Genomic DNA, 21,309 nt, shown 5'->3' on the forward strand with positions numbered 1-21,309 from the left:
CACTTTCTGTGTGTTTTGTTTCCATTCTAAACAGTGATCTTAAAACGAATAGCCTTCCCTTAAATTAATAACCACCATTCCCCATGAATTGTCACCTCTGTGGGAACACGAAAAACTAGCACACTTAAAAAATATCATCTTCTCCCACCTTTGTTCAGGAACGATGGCCTGGATTAGATATATTTTAGTGCAAAATGAGTAAGGAAGCCTGGGAGGAAGTGGCTTGACACTTTTACACTGAACTGCGTTCTCGGAGCACAATGGTTTTGAAAAATAAGGAAATGCTCTCTGAAAGGAAAACAATATGAGATGCTGAAAGGGGAACTTCCTTGAGCCAAGCCTTCACCTGTGATGTCATTGTGGTTCTTCCGCACATGTTCTGGCTTCCAACTTAAGCCAAGCCTGTTGAAGAAAATAATCACATGAGCTTATTAGGGGAAAGTCGGGAGATGGTAAGACACAAACTTCTAAAACTGGTTGCGCTTGTTTGGTCAACAATTTTAGGCCCCAGAGCCCTGTCCTTCAATGCAGACCACTTACTGAGATAATGAGGAGTTGGTTTGGGCATGATGACCTGCAATCTTTGTACTCTGTAAATTGGGGGTGCGACTTCCAATTTAGGAATGAGATAGGCCTCTCCTACCAAAAAGAGGACTTTGCTCCATGACCATGGCTACTCAATGCAATCCATAGTGTGTTGCAACTAGAGCAAATAGGTTCAATGCCTCGTTTTCTTGAGCCAAATGTCATGAGGACAACATTTAAGTGTTCTTTGCACTTACCAAGTTGGGGGCATTTCACTGTTAAGCTTTGTTCCCCCTTTATAAATATTAATATGTTATACCTGTGGCCCTTAGTGTTACCACAGATGTTAGCACTGTAAACAGCAAAAGGCGAGTAACAAACTCTGCTTTCAGTTTACTGCTCTTTCACATGTTCCTATGTTAATACAAGCAGTTCAGCATTTGGATCTGTTTTTTACTTTGGAGTGAATGTAATGGGTACTTCACTGAGCATAAACATATAATGAATAATACTAGATAGGGAGAAATAAATGGCAGCCATTGCCACTCTGTTTGATATTTGTGTGTGTGTTCGCACACTTTTTCCTGTGTGTGTTCAGCCATCATGTGGCATGGTGAGATAACTGGTATCTTGGGAAATCATCCATTAAAACGGCTCATTTTGATTTCTCCCACTTTAAAAACACACACACACCTTAAGGCTGATCCTCACAAACACCTCTGATATTAGGTTAAACGCTTTGTGAACAAACCTCTGTGTCCCTTGATGAACCCTCACACTTGTTGACAGATGTGATGAGTTAATGTACGTAAGTAAAATTGCATTAAAAGAGTGATACTTTCATTGTTTTGTGTGAAACAGAATTGGCCTCCCAAGCTTCCAAGGGGGACAAAGGAATTCCTGGGGAGGGGGGGGGTAGAGATGAAATGTCATAACTAAGAGTCGACAGCAGTTCTTTCATCCTAAACTAAGTATGTGCAGCTTAAATGGTCTGACCTTTTAACACGCTGTTTATTCAGCTCTAGGCATAATCTCTGCATCAGAAATGGAAGGGTAGCTTCCTAGTCATTCCGACAAAAGATTCAGAATACATGTCTGAAGTATCTTCTTGTGAGGGCAACAAAGACAACAACAACAATGAAAGGCCTTTTGGAACATATCAGTGAATTTCTTGATTTGTGTTTGGAGCTCCTTGGCAAGTTCTCCATCCTGCTTTTGTGTAATTTGGCTTGTTGTGGAATATTCAGACAGCTGCTTTGCAATGGCTTTGGAAGGTCATAGAGGAGCTAAGAGGGGCTTGTTGACACATCACAGTAAGACATGGTTAATAGTTTATACTCTAAGAGAGAATATTGTTCTCGCTTTGCTCGCCCCCACCCCACCACATGTGAATGAAAGCAACAAATTGCTTAGGATTGGCTTTGTGTTATGTCCAAAAAGGAGCCATGGTTTGTTTCACTCCAAACCATGATCTGAAGCCTTGCCAGGCCTAGCCAAGGATTGCTTGGCTCAGGAGAGGTGCAAAGTGGGAGTGATCTGCTCATTCACAATAAATCTCATTAACCATATGCTGTGTGAACACTTCCACCTTGGTTACTGCACCTCCATTCTAAACGTTTCCTTCCCGAAGCTGCTACTCTTTCAACAAGATGAAGTTACATTTGCTTGTAAAATGTATTTTTTGGTTCACACTGTTGGGTTTTTATGTAGTTAGTCATAGAGTTCCTAGTCTTTATCCATGTTTTTTGGTTTGTTTGCAACTAACAAAAACAAACACCAAACCAAACTAAACTCCAAGAGGAGCATTTATTGTGCAAATATGAGTAGCAAGAATTAATTCCTTTTTTGAGTCTCTATTTCCACAAAGCACCCAAAGTAACTGCAATAAGGAACCTTTTTAACTGTTACCTGCAGAGTCAAGATTGCTCTTGCAATATGAGTTGTTTAAAATATTAGTGCCTGGGTTACTGGCTCTATGTGATTGTTAGCCCAGATGTGGGGGTTATGGCTGACGATAGGAGAAACCTTTTTTTGGTCAAGGAGAGCAGTCTGTACTTCCCTGCTTTAGAATCTGTAGATGTCAGCCAGTATAATGGATTTACCTGGGAGACACATGCACTGGCTACTCAGCATGCAAGTAAGATGCCACCTCAGCTAATTTCATGGCTCCTGCTGATTCCAATGGGGCTGCAACATCAAATGGTGCTAGAACATTTGCAGCTTTCTGAGCTGTCAAGAAAGCTGCAAAATAACCTACCATAACGTCATGGAGTATTGATTTTCCAAGAACAATCAAGGCTAGAACTGTGTTGTTTTCCATACACACTACTTTATCTATTCCGGGCCAAGAACGTTTTGTTTCAAGGTTGGCCTTTGCTGAAGGGCTGAGATTGGGAGACCCTGTGTCAAGTCCCAGAATGTTCCAACCCCTGTCCCCATCCCCTAGTCCTGGAGCCGGATGTTCTTAGCAGTACAGTCATACCTCGAGTTGAATGTACTTCGGGTTGAGCGTGTTCGAATTGTGCTCCGTGGCAACCCGCGATTAACGGAGCCATTACTTCCGGGTTTCGCCGCTCACGCATGCACAGATGCTCAAAATGACATCATGTGCGGAAGCGGCGAAATGCAACCCACGCACGCGCAGACGTGCTGCCGCGTCTTGCATTCCATTCAGGATGCGAATGGGGCTCTGGAATGCATCCCGTTCGCATCCCAAGGTACTTTGTTCCCTTTTGCCCTTGCTTTCTCTCAGTGTGCAATGATCCCCTAGCCCCCCAGTGCTCCTATAGTCTCTGCTGACCCTTCACCCAACAAATGTCGTTCTGCTCACCTCTGCACTCCGACATCTTACAGTGCTTCCTTATGGAGAGTTGTGTTGACACTTGGGACTTGCCTCTTCCCTCCTTAAATTGTTGCTGGCATCCATCTGTCTTCAGAAAGATTAGAATAATGTTGGATAAAAAAAGATATTTGATCTTTTCTTTGTAAAATCATATATATATATATATATATATATATATATATATATGAAACAATGGAGTGTGTGGCCTCCAGGGGCAGAGTCAAACTGCTGTGTTAGCAGCACCGAAGTAGACCTCAACCAGCGCACAAGCCTGGGCAGTGTGCATGGAGGTCCTGGGCTGCTCAGATGACAAGACCAATCTCTCAGACTTGCTGCTGTGGTCCAAAGGAAAGCAGAGCAAAATATTTGGCACCAGCTTGGCTGCAGGTGTTGCCAGAAGGAGGCGTACAAGGCACCATCCAACCATCTTAGGGACTCCTCTCTGGATCTGTGTATGCCCTGTGTACAGATCCAGAGAGGAGTCCCTAAGATGGTTGGATGGTGCCTGAGCCTTTGCTTCTCTTGAAGATGTCCTGCAAGGCAGGGGAACGGGGGAGCCTTCTCATGAATAAGGCCACAAGGCAGCAGTGGTTTGGGATCAGAGTTCTCCTTCTAGATGGGCTACCTTCCCAGGCTGACAATCCCTCAACTTCTCACTACAGCACATGCAGAAACTGCCTTCTAGACAATTGGCCCCATTCTTGGTCTTGCCTTCTCCATCTTCATATGCAGGGGAAGTCCCTAACTCATTGAAGGTTTGAGACCCACTGGCTGCCCTCACCTTGTTTGAGCCAGCCAGTTGTGAAGCTATTCCTATTCCCAGGGTGAGGCCACTGCAAAGGTGCAGCATGGGCTGTTGTCCCAGGCGCACACACGCTGGCGCACCCCCCCCCCATGCCAGAAAGACATGTGCCACCACTGGGCCACTGTCACACGCTGACAGCTTCCAGCAGCCACAGGTGGGAGCTGAGTGCAGGGTGGAGACCAAAGGTGGACACATTAACCAGAACAATAATCCCTCCCGTAACACCCCATACACCCCATCTCCTTAAATAGGACACTACTATTAGTGTGGGTCCCAAACTGGGTCAGCTACAAATACAGAGACCACATGCTCTGTGCTTCCAGCCTACCAGTGCCTGGCAAAGCACAGCTGTGAACATTTCCTCAGACATTTGCCACCTGTGTTTAGCTTTCATTCCCTCCAGGCTGCTGACCACATGCAGGCGGCCACTTGCTCCTTCTGTTAGACAAACAACATTGTTCTCTCCTTGCCTGCCTATTGATTGGGCTTGAGGTGAAAGCAGCAGTGGGGAAGAGGCTGTTTGGGCTGTTTTCTTGCTTTGACCAGGCTCCACTGGTCCCAGTCCCCTCTTCCAGGTCCCTCATTTCTGTTTCATCCTGACAATTTGGTGTAGGGCACTCTTTGTATAGGGCTGGACACTTTTGTGTAGGGCTGACACTTTCCCCTGGCGGTGATCCTGAGCATCATTCTCCTTTTCTGAGGCACTCCCCCGCATCCCCTGCCCTCTCTGGCACCCTCCTGCATGCCCTCTGTGTATGGCCAATCATAGGGCGCAGAGTGACCCATGACACTTTTGTCCTTTGCAGCCCAGTGCCCAAAACTCTGTATCAGAGACACCAAGGTTTGGCAGAAATCTTGGGCACAACTGGGGTCTCTGCTTTCAGTTTTTTTGGGGATCCAGGATATTAAATTACTCACCCCCCACCTCATTAGGGCAAGTTAGCCCTCAACCTAATGGAAGTTAGAAATTAAAGTGGTGATGAGAAATAAAGTTCATGATGGATGGACCTATATCCAACTACCGGCTGTGGTGGATAGATGGAACCAGATTTTTCTTCATTTGAGTTCCTGTGGGACATCAGCAAGACTGGGCTGCGGCCTTCACGTTTTATGTATGGGGTTTCTGGAGATAATGACATGCTGGATGTTGGACAAGGCAGAGCCTTGTTTTGTTCTAGCAGGACATGTTTTGGTTAGGTTTATATGTTTTCACATTTTTTTTACAGTAGTCCTTGATAAGAATGGTTTATGGCGTATGGTTTAAGCTAAAGAGGATGATAAGAAAAGAATTTATTAATGAGGAATCCCATACTTAAGCTTCCAACACTGCCGAGTTCGCTCTCTTGGTGTGCAGACTTAGAGCATGGACAGTAACTTTGGGCAAGAGAAGCTGAGCTCGCTTTTGGCTTCTTACGCCCTCAGAGAATTGGGAAAGATGAAGCGCAAATGGCCAGGCAAGAGGATGGTAAGTTCTAGGGTTTACTGAAGAAATCTATTTATTTCTGTAGTGGTTGTTTTAGAGTGCAAAACTCCTTCGGGAGATACAAAGATAGCAAGCAACAGCATAGAGATAAAAAATAATTAGAAGCTTAAAACCGTCCAGTTTTAACATGTGTAAACTTCTTACATGAACTGTGGGCGGCTGGGAAAGCACAATGTTAAGGATTCCTTGTTCTTTCCATGTGGAGGACTTGGGCATACAATGCACAGGTAGATGTGTTCCTCCCAGGGCTCTGTATAGAAACAGCCTTGGTGCTCCCTGGGGAGTCAAAAAAGATCAGACCCCTTAGAAATCCCATTTGGGGTGTTTGTGTATGTAAACCTCTACATTTTTTATTTATTGGTGGAGGATATCTACATTGTGGCATCACAGAAATTAATGTAGTTTAAGAAATTACTGTGAAGAGTGCCAGAGGACTTTGAAATTAATAGACTATAAAAGAAAGTGACATAAAATGTTACTACAAGCATTTAGAAAAGAGGTAAAGTGAGGCAGTGGTGATGGGAAAGCGTTGAGTTTGGAGATTGATCTTGATTTACAGCCACAAATAAAAGAATTGTGCTTTGCAGCTAGAGAAAATAGGAGAAGCAAAAAAAAAAAAAAGGCGGGGGGGGGGAGAGCCGTTCTTTCTTCAACTGTCAAGTTAATAACACTTGTCAGTAAATGAAATGTGAAAGTTACAACTAAACAATATGCCCAGTGTGGCTGCCGTTAAGTCTTCGGATGACTAATTAAGAGGCATATTCTGCAAAGAAGATGTTACGGGGAGGAAACAGTGTTGTCTGGTTCTTTACAACTATGTTTGTCAAATGCATTTTTTGCGATGCTACTTTGTGCTTATTGGTGGTTTCTGGTGGGTCTGTTTTAGAGTGTGGCTTTTTAGTGAAATTGGGAGTTTGCAGACCTTTTATCCAAAGAAAGATATTTCTCAACTGTGGATTTTAAAATTTGTCTTATGGGCAAACTCATTTCACAGACTTTTTTTTTTTTAGTTACACAAAACTCTAAAATAAAATAAAAATGCTAAGACGTCTTTTGCACAGTTTATGAGTTGTGCCTGTTTGGTTTGTCTGGATTGATGGCAGTTAGTAGATGAGCAAATGTGTTTGGTGATCTTAGCAAAGACTTGCATTGGGGGCTTTGGGGTGGGAGGTTGAAAAAAGAAATGAGGAAGAGGGAAAGGTAGTTAAAGACAGATATAATAGAGGTTATTGATATACAAGATGAAGATTTGAATTGATATGCAAGATGAAGATTTGGAAACGTAGTTTGAGTTGTAGTTTGAGATTAAAGGTGGGTCTTGAAGACAACTTCGGTGGAAGTCCTTTATATTCTTTAACAGAAGTCTGTGAAAAGATCCCACATCTATTTGTTTTGCATTTCTTCTGCGTGCACTGACACAATAAATATGTTTGCATCTGCTGGAATCTTTGCAATATATTTTAAAGTGATGCAGGGAGTTAAAACTCACCCTGAGATATTAATGCTAAAATGCTCTGAAATGTGTTTTGAAAATGAAAGGTTCTCATTTTCTAGCCTGCCACTATTGGAGTTGTCTATGCACTCTGCAACAACTTGCTTCTTTTCTGCCTGTGTGCCATGCAGCTTAGAGGCTGTTCTAGCTGGGGTTGCCTGCTGAAGAAATGTGCCTTCTTGTAGCTGTTATGCAAGACAGGATGTGAATTAGTCTGGAGGAAGTGACACAGCCTAATCATAATTTAAGAAGGCATCTATCATTAACAGTTTTGAAGGATGCAGTGTTCTGCCTAGTTACAAGCTCGTGTGGGGAGGGTGGTGATCATCCTGTCAGATACCGAGGAGAATGTTTTCAGTGCTGTTAACCTGCCTGATAGTGGGCTCTTCAAATGTAAGCTTCAACTTGCTGTCACATCAGCCCAGATCAAAGTGATGTTGACAGGCAGGTTGTGATCCTGGAAGGCAGATCTGATTAGGCATTGCTTGTTAAGAGGGAGGAGAGAATACCTCTTTTGTTGTTTAGTGTAGTACAAATACATAAGGCAATAAAAATGTCGGCAACACTGCAGTTGCTGATAAGGGATGAATAAGAGAAGACGGCTACGTTTTCAAATGTATATTGTATATTCTTTGGATTGCTGCAAGGTTAGGCTAAGCCTGGACAAAATGTCAACTGCAGACTTGTGAGAAATGGGGATAAAAGCCAATAAGAGAGTGGAACCAAGACTTCCACCTCTCTCCAAATGCTTTGACAGCCGCTTTGCAAAACAAACTAAGCTGTGAGCTGGCCCTGGACAGAATCCTAACTTACCCCTGCTATTTTTAAAGGGTAGGTACCCCTCTCTCTTACTCACATCCACCTTGGAGTAATTGTATCAAGTCATAACATGGCTCACGACTCAGGAATTTCTCTACCTGTGTTAATCCTAGAGTGTCTTCAGAGGTGACTAGATCGCTTATTTGCACTGGGATCTGAAACACACTGACAGTTGAGGTGCAACTGCTTCTTGTCTTAATGTTGTTCTGCTTTTTGCAGCCTGCCAGCGTTAAAAAGAAAAGTCAGTCAGTTCCACTCTTTAAATGACTCTTTCAGAGCAAGAGAAATATTAAGGATGAAGTGCAGGTTTATGCTTGCGTTGCACTGAAGTGGTAGAAATTAAGGGATGGTCTGCTCCTACTCTTTCAAACAGCACTATTTCACTTCAGCAACAACTTCAGTAATAAAGTGCTTCTTTTCACAATTATCCAAACTGCTAGCTCCTAGGTTCAATCACTGGTGTCTCAATGTCAGGCTGGGAGAGATCCCTACCTGATATTTTGTGGAGCCATTGCCGGTCTGTGTAGACCAGGATTTTCTAAACTTGGGGTCTCCAGCTGTTTTTGAACTACAATTCCCATCATCTCTGACCACTGGCCAACTAGCTAGGGATGATGGTTATAGTCCAAAGACAGATGAAGAACCAACTTTGGGAAACCCTGGTGTAGACAATTATTAGCTAGATATAGACCAGTAGTCTGAATTGGTGTAAGGCAGCTTCCTGTGTCCCTACGTTCCTCAGCCAAATTCTCAGGGCAGTTTACAAGCTTTTAAATCAATAAAATCAATTCTGTAAAAATGGTATCAACTAGCTACATAAAGATCAGCACAAGATAAACCTACAAGCCAGCACAAAATGACAGAACACTTCACAAACTATTTACCAGTTTATTTTGCTGTGTCCTATTTAAAGTAGGAGGCTTTTTGCTTTTAAAATAAACTATTTTTTTCTTTTGCAAGAACACCCTCTACCTTGGCATACATGCTTGCAGAAGAGCTGTAGCACCAAATTCTAAAAACTAGGGTAGCCTAATGGACAGAGTGATGGTTTTGTTTTTGGGAGACTTGTACCTATCACCCCCAGTTACTCTGAGCTATGGTGTATCCAGAAAACATATTTTGAAGGGGCCCAATAAATTCTGCTATGGTCTGTTGCAATTTGTGTGCATAGTGTAGGCTTTTCCAAACTTAGATCTCCAGCTGTTTTGTACTACATTTCCCATCATCCCTGACCACTGGTCCTGCTAGGTAGGGATGATGGGAGTTGTAGTCCAAAAACAGATGGAGGCCCAAGTTTGGAAAACGCTGGCATAGTGTATGCTGTTACAACACACTTATGCATTTCATTGGCCCAGTTTGTGCGTAATGCTAAGCCAAAGCATGGATACCTTGAACAAAACTCCCCCCTCTCCCGATCCTGCTGTTGTTGTGCTACCCAAAGCTAAGTCATGGTTTGGTTTGGTGTAACGCAATCTGTGAGCCCAGGCTTGTGATTTGTCTATATAAAAATACCTAAACACCTGTTGGCTTGGTAGTTAAAAGGGTATGTATCTCTTTCCCAATTACTTCTTTTCTTCCAATGCAAGGTTTGGATAAGCATTACAGTACATGGAAAACCTCGAGTTGTTAAAATGACTGACGGAGGAAGCTGGTTTCTGGCCTTCCTCCTGTAAATATATTCTGGAAGGGTACCAAACAGCATTGCTCCTGAAAACAAGCAATTGAGGGAGAGATATTTCTAGAATACTCCATCTGTAGCATAGGACTAATATGCAATACTTTTGTACTTATTAGAAACTTTTCTTGCTGCAGGCAACCCAAGACGACTTTACAAAAAAATACACCGAAACACCCCTCACATCTGTTTTATAAGGCCATAGATTGTTAACAGCCAACTGCCTGGTTGAAAAGGATTGTTTTTGCCTGGTACCTCTGCCAAGTTGGTGCCCACCAGATTTTTTAGACTCCGACTTCTGTCATGGGAGTTCTGTTGATGACACACAAAGGGCTCCAAATTAGCAAGGTTGATTTAATCCGTATCAGTCCAGTTTGGGGCAAAATTTTAAAAAGTTGTTCCAGATTGATAAGGAGGCTTAAATATATATATCAATTTATTGTTAAAACTTTTCAACATAAAATACAGTAACAGTCTATCTGTCTCCCATATAGTGGTGGCAGGCTTTGAGCCTTCCAGCCAGGCGTCTGCCGTTGGACATGTGTGAGGGCTCTTCTGAGCTGTCCTAGCCATCTGCTTGAATCCCATGACACCCTAGACTTTAGCCAGGTCTTATTCTCCGCAAGGTACTGAATGACTGCTCTAGGGGTACAATTGCTGCGTGAGCAAGAGAGATGGCCAGTTAGACCCACCGCTGTAGTACAGTGGTACCTTGGTTTACAAACTTAATTTGTTCCGAAGTCCGTTCTTATACCAAAGTGTTCTTAAACCAAAGCGTGCTTTCCCATAGCAGCGGGGGACTCAACAGGAAGCGGAACATGTTCTGCTTCCAAGGCAAAGTTCACAAACCAAACACTTACTTCCAGGTTTTCAGCGTTCTTAATCCAAGTTGTTCATAAACTAAGCTGTTCTTAAACCAAGGTACCGCAGTATCCTAAATTCTGATGTTCTGCAGAGAATGGCTCACACCTTTCAACGATATGCTACATGCATAAGTGTAACAAAAGCAGGCACTGACTTTTACTTGATTTGGGCCCCCTTGATTACGCCCATGTTTCTTAAGGTGGAATCTTAAGGTGCAACTAGGTTGAAGGATTGTGGAGTAAGGTTAAATTTACATTGTGTAATGTAAGAGATCACTTTTTATTTTGTATGACAAATAAATTAAAACATAACACCCCCCACCAACAGCCAGACTTTTTAGAAGGTAATCTTAATAAAGACTACAAAGCATTTTGAAGTGCTACGTAGATTATGTTGCTAAAGAGCCTTCCTGCCGCCTCTCGGAATATCGTTGAGTACAGTCTCTTCTTTTTATAAAAGTGATGGCCAGTCTTTAGATAATTTCCAAAGGCACTATCTCCCTCTTGATAAATAAGAGCATAATTTTAATACCCTTAACTCAAAGCAGCAGCATTAATAAATGATTTAATCCTGTTGGCACCTAGGTCATGCTTATTAACATGGTGGGCCACAGATAATTGCATTTTGACGAGATTGACAAGCCATCTCAAGTGGCCCTGATTGAAACGTTGTACAGTGGTACCTCTGGTTACGAACTTAATTCGTTCTGGAGGTCCGTTCTTAACCTGAAACTGTCCTTAACCTGAGGTACCACTTTAGCTAATGGGGCCTCCTGCTGCCACCACATGATTTCTGTTCTCATCCTGAGGTAAAGTTCTTAACCTGAGGTACTACTTCCGGGTTAGCAGAGTCTGTAACCCAAAGTGTTTGTAACCCGAGGTACCACTGTATTCTGCTTTAATAATATTGAGATCCTATGGCGGGGGGGGGGAGTTACTTTTTCTCTTGCTGCTTTCTGGTTTCCCAAATTGCTCTGTTACAGAGGTCCTTCTTTTCATAAAAGCTATGCTATGCTAACGTTTTTTGTTTGATAAATTAATATAATATTTACAACCCTCCCCCCCCCCAAGTAACAACAGGTTGACTGGTATGGATTGCGGATGGCTAAAATAAATTAAGTCCTTAGCTGTCAGTTGCTGTTTTTGAGCAGGCGGGAAACATCTGTTGGTTAGGTAGCTTGAAAGATTATAGTCTGTTTAAATAGCTGAGACTGTTTTATTTTCCCTAGTTTAAAAAGTATGCTGATTATTTCAAATGCTCTGCCTGTAAGGAATGTAAAATAGTTGAGCTGCTTCAGTATGGACTTAATATCCCTTGCTGGCTATGCGTTGCCAGCTTTGGTCCATGTTTTCATTCAGACCTGCTATTGTTTGAACAAAAAATTAATTTCTATAGAATGGGTGGTTGGTTTGTTCACTGGGAACACAAAGCATGCTGCCATAATAAAAGGAGAACCCAAATCTTTAAAATGTGACCATATATAAACATATCTATATGAATGATCTCTCTTAATTATGACAGCGTGACAGAAAATGCTAAACATTTCTAAGAATATGTGTTATAAAAATACAATATACAGAGTTTTATAGTATAAGAAACAAAGTTAGGTCTCTGGCCTCAATCAGCTAGCAGTCCTTAGAAGCTGAGAGGGTGAAAATGAAAGGGGCAGGATAATGGGAGAAGCAATAGGAAACCCAAACCTAACTGCATACTTAGATCATTTTTGGAGATCAAGAAGGCTGGGAGCTAAACAAGGACTTAATTGAAGGTGGTTTTGAGGAGGGAATTGTTTAACTTGAACTTTGCCTTATGCCTGGATGTTTTGGGTAATCCTGAATCGATCTGTCCTGATATTTATTTATTTTTAGAATATTTCAGGTATATTTCCTTTGCAGGTTTAGAATTCCCTGTCAGGTTAATAAAAACGTTTTTGTCTTACGGTTGCAGGGACCCATTAAGAGAAAGCTAGACGATGACGGTTCTCCAACCTCTACCACCATGCCTGAGGCCAGCTTTCCAAGCGACAGTAAGAGACTCTGTCTTGACGATGTCACCCTTTCCATGGGACATGGGGCCAATCCTGTTTCGTGCACAGATATGCAGCAGTCCCCATTCTCCACCAGCCACAGTGCATCCTCTATGGGAGTGGCAGGGCATGGAATGCTGCTTGAAAACAACCACATGAGTGGTAGCAGTATAGGTTCTCCATTTCAAGTGCCACCTAACAATGAAGTAGCACAAAAGGGGCCCTTAGGTGGCCATTTTGATGAGAAAGCAGGAAACATTCATGCTGTGGACCAGGAGCTGCAAGATCTGCTGGAGGAGCTGACGAAAATGCCTGATCCTTCTCCCAACGAGTTGGACCTTGACAACATCTTGGAGAAAGATCCCCTTGGTGGCCCATGCCACCCACAGCAATCCGTCAGCAGCACTCCAAGGGCCTCTCCGCAGACCCCACAATTCGACAGCCATGTGCCCAACAAAGACTTATCACAGGGGTCTCCTCAAATGAGGCCTTCATCAGCTGGCGCAAGCTACCTGGTTCCGAACCAAATCAAGAACATTGGTTCACCGGTTTCTTCAAACAACGCACCAAGCAAGAGCCAAGCTCAGTCTATGCTCCAAGGAGCTATGCCCAGCATGCCTGGCACCAACTGGCATGCGCAGCAGCTAAAGCAACTGGCTGCGAGCAAGCAAGGCCCAACTGCTAAGCCTCAAGCTTCCAGTTGGCCTGCTATGTCATCACAAGGCCTCTCTCCTCCTTATCAACAAGGATCGTCCCCTCACCACCAGCCGTTCAGCCCTCAGAATGTCATGGTGTCTGGCATGAGCTCTAGCAGTGTGCCAGGGAGCAGCATTCAGAGTCCTCAGAACTCCCTGCTCTCCAGCATAACATCTGGTAACAACCCGTCCGGCGGTCCATCTCCTCCTTATGGTTCCGAGAAGCTTTCTAGCCCAGTTCTCAACCAGCAGCCGTTCAGCCCGCCAAATCCTATCCTGACCAACATATCCGGCAGCAGCATCAAAAGCCCACAGAGTACCAGGCCCTCCCCACCATACAGGCCAGAGAAGTTGTCGAGCCCTGCTCTGCACCAGCAGCCCTTCAGCCCTCAGGGCACCATGATGCCAAGCGCCGCCTCTACAAGCAGCTCAGCCAGCATGCAGGGCTCTCTCTACAAACCCATGTCGGCAACCCAGGCCAAAAGTATGGGCATGATGATGCAGCAGCAGCCCTCCAACAACATGCAGTCGGGCTTGATGAACGAAAGCGACCTGGGCAGCCAAGACCAGTTCTCCTTCAGTAACACCAAGCCGCTGTCCCATTTCAGCTCTGAGCCCCAAACTCCAGCTTCTCAGAAGATAAATTTCCCTACAGCCCATAGGAAGACACTCCTGCACTATCTGCAGGCAACTGGGCCGGTGCCCCCGCCACCGCCAAAATCTTCTCAGCAGCCCCAGCAAGTTAACAGCAGCCAAGCCCAAGTCATGCAGCAACAGCAGCAGCAGCAGCAGCAACAACAACAACAACAACAAATGATGCACCAGGCTCCAGTTCAGCGGCCTCGACAGGTACAAACGTCTTCTTCTGCTTTTTGTTCTGCACTCCTATACCATATGCCCTTAGCTACCGGTGGCGGACCTGTTAGTATCTTCTTTGCTTCTACCCCGTGTTACGTGGATGCCTGCTGTCTAACTGTGCATTTCTGACTGCATCTACCCTGCAAGGATGCCCTGACTCAGGATGGGGTGGGTGGCTGGGGGTGGTGTATGTCTGTCTCTCTCGCTCTCTCTCTCTCTGTGTGTGCATTTAAATTGATGGGGTCTTTTGGGGAGTGGGGGCTCTGTTGCTGTCCATTTCTCTATTATTATTTTTAAAGTTAATTTCTTAACATATATGAAATCTGATTTTATTTAAGCTACCCAGGTTAGTGCATCCGGCTGTTAACCAGAAAGTTGGTGGTTCAAGCCCACCCAGGGATGGCAGGGGGCGGCATTGCGGAGGGTTGGATTGGGATGTCTTCCCACCTTACAATTCTGTGATTCTATTCAAGGTGGTGCACCGGGCCAGGTGGGGAGTGGGGAGAGGACAATTAAAAATATAAAGGGCTAAATATAAAGGACTACGAGGATTCATGCTGTTTATCACAGCGTCATTTATTTTTCTTTAAATATATGGATTGCTGGGGTGGAGGTCAGGCTGGTCCATGATGACAGATGCCCATTGCATTATGTGTTACCTTAAAACACAACAATTCTCTACAGCACAATGGCACTCATTCTCCCTTGAACGTGTTTGCCATCACAGCAGCAGACTCATACCCATTTTATTCCCATATTCATGACTGTGCTATGATCTAATTTGGTTTAAAATGCAAAGCTGCACGTATTCAAGGTAGAAATACATATAAAGCATGGGACTAGGTGGTGGGAAGGCAAGAGCGGCATTATTTACCCAATTCATATGCTTCGAGCTTAAAGAGTCCAGGGTCTAAAATTGTCCAGCTGCACCCAGCCCGTTAGAAGATGAATTTCATAAAACTAAGCCGTGTGTTGACTTGGCAGACTTCCTCGGGGAAGGCATTAATCAGCTTTGGCTGTGTCTTGGAGACAACTTTGTCCTGCAAGCAGCCAGGCTCTACTTTTCAAAAAAGAAAGAAAGAAAGAAAGAAAGAAAGAAAGAAAGAAAGAAAGAAAGAAAGAGGGTCCTGAAGCAACAGTCCTGAGTCCCTGGAGGGTGGTGAAACATCTTTTTTTTCCCCAAAAGCAAACAAACAAACAAACAAACAAACAAACAGGCAGAGCCTTGTGCTGCTAGAGTTCTATCCAGATGTGGTTATGTAGGAGGGCTTTTTTTAAGACAAAAGAAGATGTCAGACCCTGGAAAACAATTCAGCATTGGATCCCATAACTTGTATATGGTTGTGATATGCTGTGAGTTCTGCTATGATTGAAGCCAAGTTTCAATTTTAGGTTCTTTATAAGAGCTTCATGGTGTTGTGAAGCCAAATGAGCCCTGCAGATGATGTTTTGAATAGGAGCAAGTAGGACTTGAAATACTTGATGCAGCCATTCTTCCAGAATGACCTTTTGGGGCGGGGGGAGCGAATAACCTTATTTGCCTGTTCTGCAAGGGATCTGGTTGCACATAGAGCAATAACCTGCCACAGGCAGGTTAGCTTCTTGGGAGTTATCTTACAAGGAGCTCTCTGGTGACTGGTTGATTGCAAAGGATTATGGCAGAGTAGCTGGTGGTATCTGTCGTGAGGCTTTTGAGACAGAAAAAATGGCGAAAGCCCTGTATTCTATTTGGGAACAAAGCAATTTACATTAAGCATAATTTCTCATACATTTCCAGATTTGGCACATGCCAGCAAAGCTGTAGAACCTTTGCTCAACTGGCTATGATCTCCTGATCTTCTTCTTGAGAGGTATGGACTGAAATTTGTCCATACAGAAGAAGTCAGGGGTAGCAAAGCGCCAGGTTTGACACGCAAACAGTTTTGGACCTTGAGTTTCCCTAAGGTGGCCGGCAACATCCCACAATGGGAAGGGAAACGACCCTCTTCAACCGTCAGGTCAATTTCTTCCCATTGTAGTTTGTCTATCTGCACAGATCAGCTGAGGAATGGGACAGGGGGGCTGTAGCAGCTTCTGGAGCACTTGAGTTGCAGTTGCACTCATGCTTGCTACAGTGATTTAATTATAATTTTTTATTTTTAAAAAACACCGTCTTCTCCATGGGTCTTTATTTCTACTGGACTATTTCCCCCTGTTTAAGTTTGTTCTTGAAACTACCAAACTGGGAATGCAGGAATCTTCTGTGCTGATGAGCTATAAGAATCCAAGTCTATTGTGACAATAAACATGAGCAAAGACAATTTCACATTTTCAAATCGGTTAGGTAAGCTCATGACGCCTGACTGGTTTTACTAGGGAAGACTTATAACATTAATTATGTACTAAACGACAGCTCTGCTCTAGATTTTATATAGCTTGTTAAGCTGCCTCTGAATAACAAGTGAGTGGAGGATCAGGGCATTTATTTTTAAGAGCTTAATGGCTTTTATCACAAAACGTGGATTCTGAGTGCAAACCTTGGAACAGCCCGTGGAGACATAAATGGATTATCACAATTCTGGTATTGCTCAAAAAGTTCTCTTTCATATTGCAGTGTGTCTGTTTCTCATGGGCTAAGGGTAAAAGCATCAATTGATTAATAGGATGGAATAATCAACTAATTAATCGCAAGTCAATGGTGTGGGTTTTTAAACAGAGTTTTTTTAAGATGAATGACCCTTGGTGCAACTGTGTTCAGAGCTTGTGACCTGATTGTGAAACCCAAACACATACTCTGCCTAAGAGTCTTTATTCTCGCAATTCTGTTTGAGGGGGGCTGTTCTCAAAACTAGGAATGATCTTTCTACCTGGTTTGATCTAAAAAACATGGTATTTCAATGAAATATTTTTTTTAAAACGAAACACTGATGCAGTAATTAAATTCAGTTCATTTGTCATTTGAGAGCAAGATGAGAGTTTCTTTAGGTTTTAGATTGTACCTTCATAGCAGGGTCACCACAGGGCTTTTTTCAGGTGGAACTCTCCAGAACTCAGTTCCGGCACCTCTCAGGTGGGTGCCATTGCCATTATAAGAGAACAAGGGAGGCATTCATTGTGAGTTCTGGCACCATTTTTTCTAGAAAATAAATAGTACTGGGTCATCATTGACTTTTGCTTTCCTAGTCTTCCAAACGTATTAAAGGAGTACACACACACTTCATGTCTGTGGCTTGGCCCACTTTCGTAATGTGAGTTCACTCACTGCTTCTCCAGAAAACAAAAGTGGGAAAGCTGTGGGGGATTTCAGTTGACTTGACTGAGTCTGATCCTCTTTGAAGGAGAAGAATGGGGAGTTTGCCATCCTTTTTTACACAACATATTTATTTAAAGCATTTTTAACCACACTCCTTAGCCAAAAAGCTTCCAGAGTAGCTTACATATGATCAATAAAAACAAGTTGGTTCTGCCCACAAGCTTACAGTCTAAAAACCACAACAGGAAAAGGGGATAGGAAGGGAAATGAGGGGGAGAAGCAAACTGGAGCATCGGTTCTTAAAGTTAAATAGTAGTTCTTATAATCCCCATCTGGAAAGGAGACAGTTCAGGCAGAAGAGGAAGCAAATGGAGCTGGTCTCTTAAGCTGATGGCATGGCCCACTCCCATATCTCCCTTGCCTGCAGCTTGATTGAATGGCAGCTGTCAGGCAACAGCCAAGGGAAGGAAGGCCCAGTTGAGCTGGTCATTCATCAGAGCCATTGCAGTGGCCCTGTTTAACCACCTCTCCCTGTTGAATTGTCAAGGCAGGAGTCAGGAGCAAGTCAGCAATAAGTCACAAGGTGTCATTGAAGTTAACTCTTTATTCAAAGAAACCAAAACGGTGCAGGGCTGGCAGTCACAGCAACGTTTCCCAGTAGGTCTTGCCCCAATAAGGCACTTGCAAGGACTGAAGGCCTTCCGACTGCTCTCTAAGGTTCCTCCTTCCCCAGCAGCCTAAGGCTCCTTTGCCTTGTCTCTCATTGCGCCCCCCCTCTTCATTTCTCTCTGTGTTCTGGGAGACCAGGGGGGAGAGAAGCTGGTCACAGCAAGAGGGGGAGGCTCCTTGGCTTCTTCAGCTGCCTGCTTCCACTCTGCCACCTGGGCCCCCTCCTCTCCCGCCTCTGAGTCTGAACCACTCTCTTCCCCAGCCTCTTCCTGCTCACCAAACCCTGTTGCCTCTTCAGCTTCCAACACCACCTCCTCCCAGTCTGCTCCCTCTTCTCCCTCTGGCCACTCATGATCTTCCCACCACCAGTCCCCTGGCTCTGAGCCACCTTCTCCTGGGGGTTCCCTTGGGAGTTCCCCAGCTGGTTCCTCCCACCACTTCTCTGCATCCACTTAGTCTATGACATGAAGGAGCAGTGGAAACTAGTTTGGTACAGTGGTACTTCAACAGCACAACCTTTTGTCACGATGGAGACACTCTGAGGAAGTGTTAGTACTGATCTATGCAATATAGTCCTCTTTTCATACCTTCTGAAAGTGTGTAGAATGGAGGCTTTGTGACCAAAGAACCCATTGATATATGGAGGTTGGGGTCCATAGACCCAGTTTCAGTTTCCTTCCTCCTCTTTGTGTTGATTCTACCCACATTTTCGGACCATATAAAAGAGTGATTGCAGGGGATGCTGAGGCTGTGGCCCTTCAGATATTGTTGGACTACAGTTCCCATCAGCTCTAGCCAGTATAGCCAATGGTCAAGGATGAGGTGGGTTGCAGTCCAAGAACATCTGGAAAGCTACAGGTTCCTCATCCTTGACTTACAGTCTGGAATCATTTTACAGTCTTTGGGAGGCAACACCCTCCAACTAGTGGAAGGCGAAATAAACGGGAAACAAAATTTAAATTCGCAGAAGGTAAGAAGGATAGAAAGAGAGTTGTGGAAGTAGTGATGACCCAGTGGTACAGCTTGCATGGAGGTGAAGCGCCTTCCTTTGGGAAATCTGATGCACTATTATGCAGCTCACTTCCCAAAGTATAGTGCTTATTTACTTGCATCTAAAACAAATATTCTGGAGACACCATAAATCTGTCTGGTGCACTCTCTCGCAATGAAAGGCAATAAAACTTTCTGTTACTACCCTTTGGTTTCTCGTGCTTGAGGAAGTGAATAAAACTTTGTCATTACTTACATGGATAACCTGTCCTTCTTCCAAGAGTGGGCAAAGTATACCACCAACACCACCTGATTTCATCTGAGAGACAGTGGCCTGGTTTGCACTTCGCTTTCAGACACAGTTAAGTTTAACTTTGATTTAGAAGTCAACACACAGCATAAAGGGCTAAAATCACAGCGACTTCCCCCCCCTCCCCCGCTCCTGTTGCGCTTCCACAAGTTAAGTGATGATTTGGCTTAGTGTTATTAGGTATTTTGTACTTTTTAATATTGTAATTTTGTGTTGTGAGCCACCCTGATGTAGGGCAGTATACAAATTTTAATAATAATAATAATAATAATAATAATAATAATAATAATAGCAAAGGATTGTTCCTGGGTTTGGGAGAAACAACAACCATGACTCAGGGTTCAGGCATAATTCTAAGCCAAATCATACCTTCCCTGTAGTGAATAAGAGGTTGGGGAGAGGAGCAAAACAGCCATGATTTTATACCTGGGCACTATTAGTGTGATGTGCCTTCATCTTTAAACCTTCAAACCACAATTAAATATAGGAAAAGGTAAAGGGACCCCTGACCATTAGGTCCAGTCGTGACCGACTCTGGGGTTGCGGCGCACATCTTGCTTTATTGGCCGAGGGAGCCGGTGTACAGCTTCCAGGTCATGTGGCCAGCATGACCAAGCCGCTTCTGGAGAACCAGAGCAGTGCACGGAAATGCCGTTTACCTTCCCGCTGGAGTGGAACCTATTTATCTACTTGCACTTTGATGTGCTTTAGAACTGCTAGGTTGGCAGGAGCAGGGACCAAGCAACGGGAGCTCACCCCATCGTGGGGATTCGAACTGCCGACCTTCTGATCAGCATAGTCCTAGGCTCTGTGGTTTAACCCACAGTGCCACCGTACAATTAAATATAGCTGTGGTTAAATGTGACTTTTGAACCAGCCATTGACTGGCCAAAGGTGAGCCTCACGGCCAAGTGCGGACTTGGATTCTGAGTCTCTTTTATCCTTGTCACTACTTTGCCACATTGGCTAGAGCAGGCACATCCAACTCCCAAGAGACTGTGATCGACTCACAGTATAAAAAGACCAGCTGTGATCTACCCATTTTCACTGCCAGTTGTTGTTGAGCTTTTTTTAGGGGAGGGTTGGCTAAAGGCGATTACTAAACTTCATGCCGCGATCTACCTGGGACCCCCGCAATCTACCAGTAGATCGCAATCTACCTGTTGGAAATGCCTGGGCTAGAGCATACTACTAGACAAGTGGCAATTTTTAGATTCCCTAATAAAAAGCAGAGCTAGAGTTAGCATCTGGTAAAGAGAGGTCATTTGGTGAGGCAGGAGGCCACTTCTACATGTTTGGGATTAACCGTTGATACACTTTCCTGTTTGCCAGTTCTGCAGGAGCCCTGAAATGTTGTGGTCTTGCTTTTTCATAGCTGACCTGGTTCTCTTCTGTACATGCATTTTGCAAATGTAGCTTAGACTGGCTTACTCCTATCCTCCCTTCTTCTCCCCTTGCTCCTCCTTGAAGCAGGAAGTGAAGTCTTGTGGAGGAAAGAATGTGGCTAGTAGCCAGTAGGGGGGGAAAGAACAATATGCATAAAACGGGACATTTGTAGCAGGCCCAAGAAGGTGGAGGAAGGAGCAGCTTCTCTCTTTTGTGTGTGTGTGTTTTCATACTTCCTTCCTTGCTTGCTTTTTGTGGCTTTTAAAGCATATTTTAAAGGGATGAGTTTGCATTCCAAAGAGTAACCTTCTTGAGGCTATATGTGCTTTTTTGTTTTGTTTTGTTCCTAACACCCTTATCTTGGATCTCTGATTTTTTGTAGCCCAGCCAGACAGTTCATAAAACCCCAGATTGCCTGGACAATTGGTAGATCTGATAATGCCTAATCTTTTCTCATTTGATGCTCAGCGTCTTTATTGTTACGCATTGACAGGTATTGATTTGGCCACTGAAGGTTTGCATCACGATAGTGGAAAGCTGAGCCCTGGAGGATATATTCTGTGTTAATGCAGCCATTTGAGTGAAATGATGTTCAAAAGAAACAGGGTTTGTGTGGGAGGAAATCAGTACAGTAGTTC

At 43.9% G+C, this 21,309-nt stretch overlaps 1 protein-coding gene across 12 annotated transcripts in view; it reads left to right on the plus strand.

Annotated features, from left to right (window-relative positions):
* MAMLD1 (mastermind like domain containing 1) overlaps nucleotides 1-21,309 on the plus strand; it is a 119,288-nt gene that overhangs the window by 56,349 nt on the left and 41,630 nt on the right. For all 12 annotated transcript variants that reach the window (XM_082207194.1, XM_082207197.1, XM_082207199.1 and 9 more), the window contains one exon: nucleotides 12,453-14,075. In XM_082207194.1, coding sequence (XP_082063320.1) covers nucleotides 12,453-14,075 — 1,623 coding nt within the window. The remainder of the gene's footprint in view (nucleotides 1-12,452; nucleotides 14,076-21,309) is intronic.

Source organism: Podarcis vaucheri (assembly GCF_965113315.1).
Source record: "Podarcis vaucheri genome assembly, chromosome: Z".
Taxonomy (NCBI): domain Eukaryota; kingdom Metazoa; phylum Chordata; class Lepidosauria; order Squamata; family Lacertidae; genus Podarcis; species Podarcis vaucheri.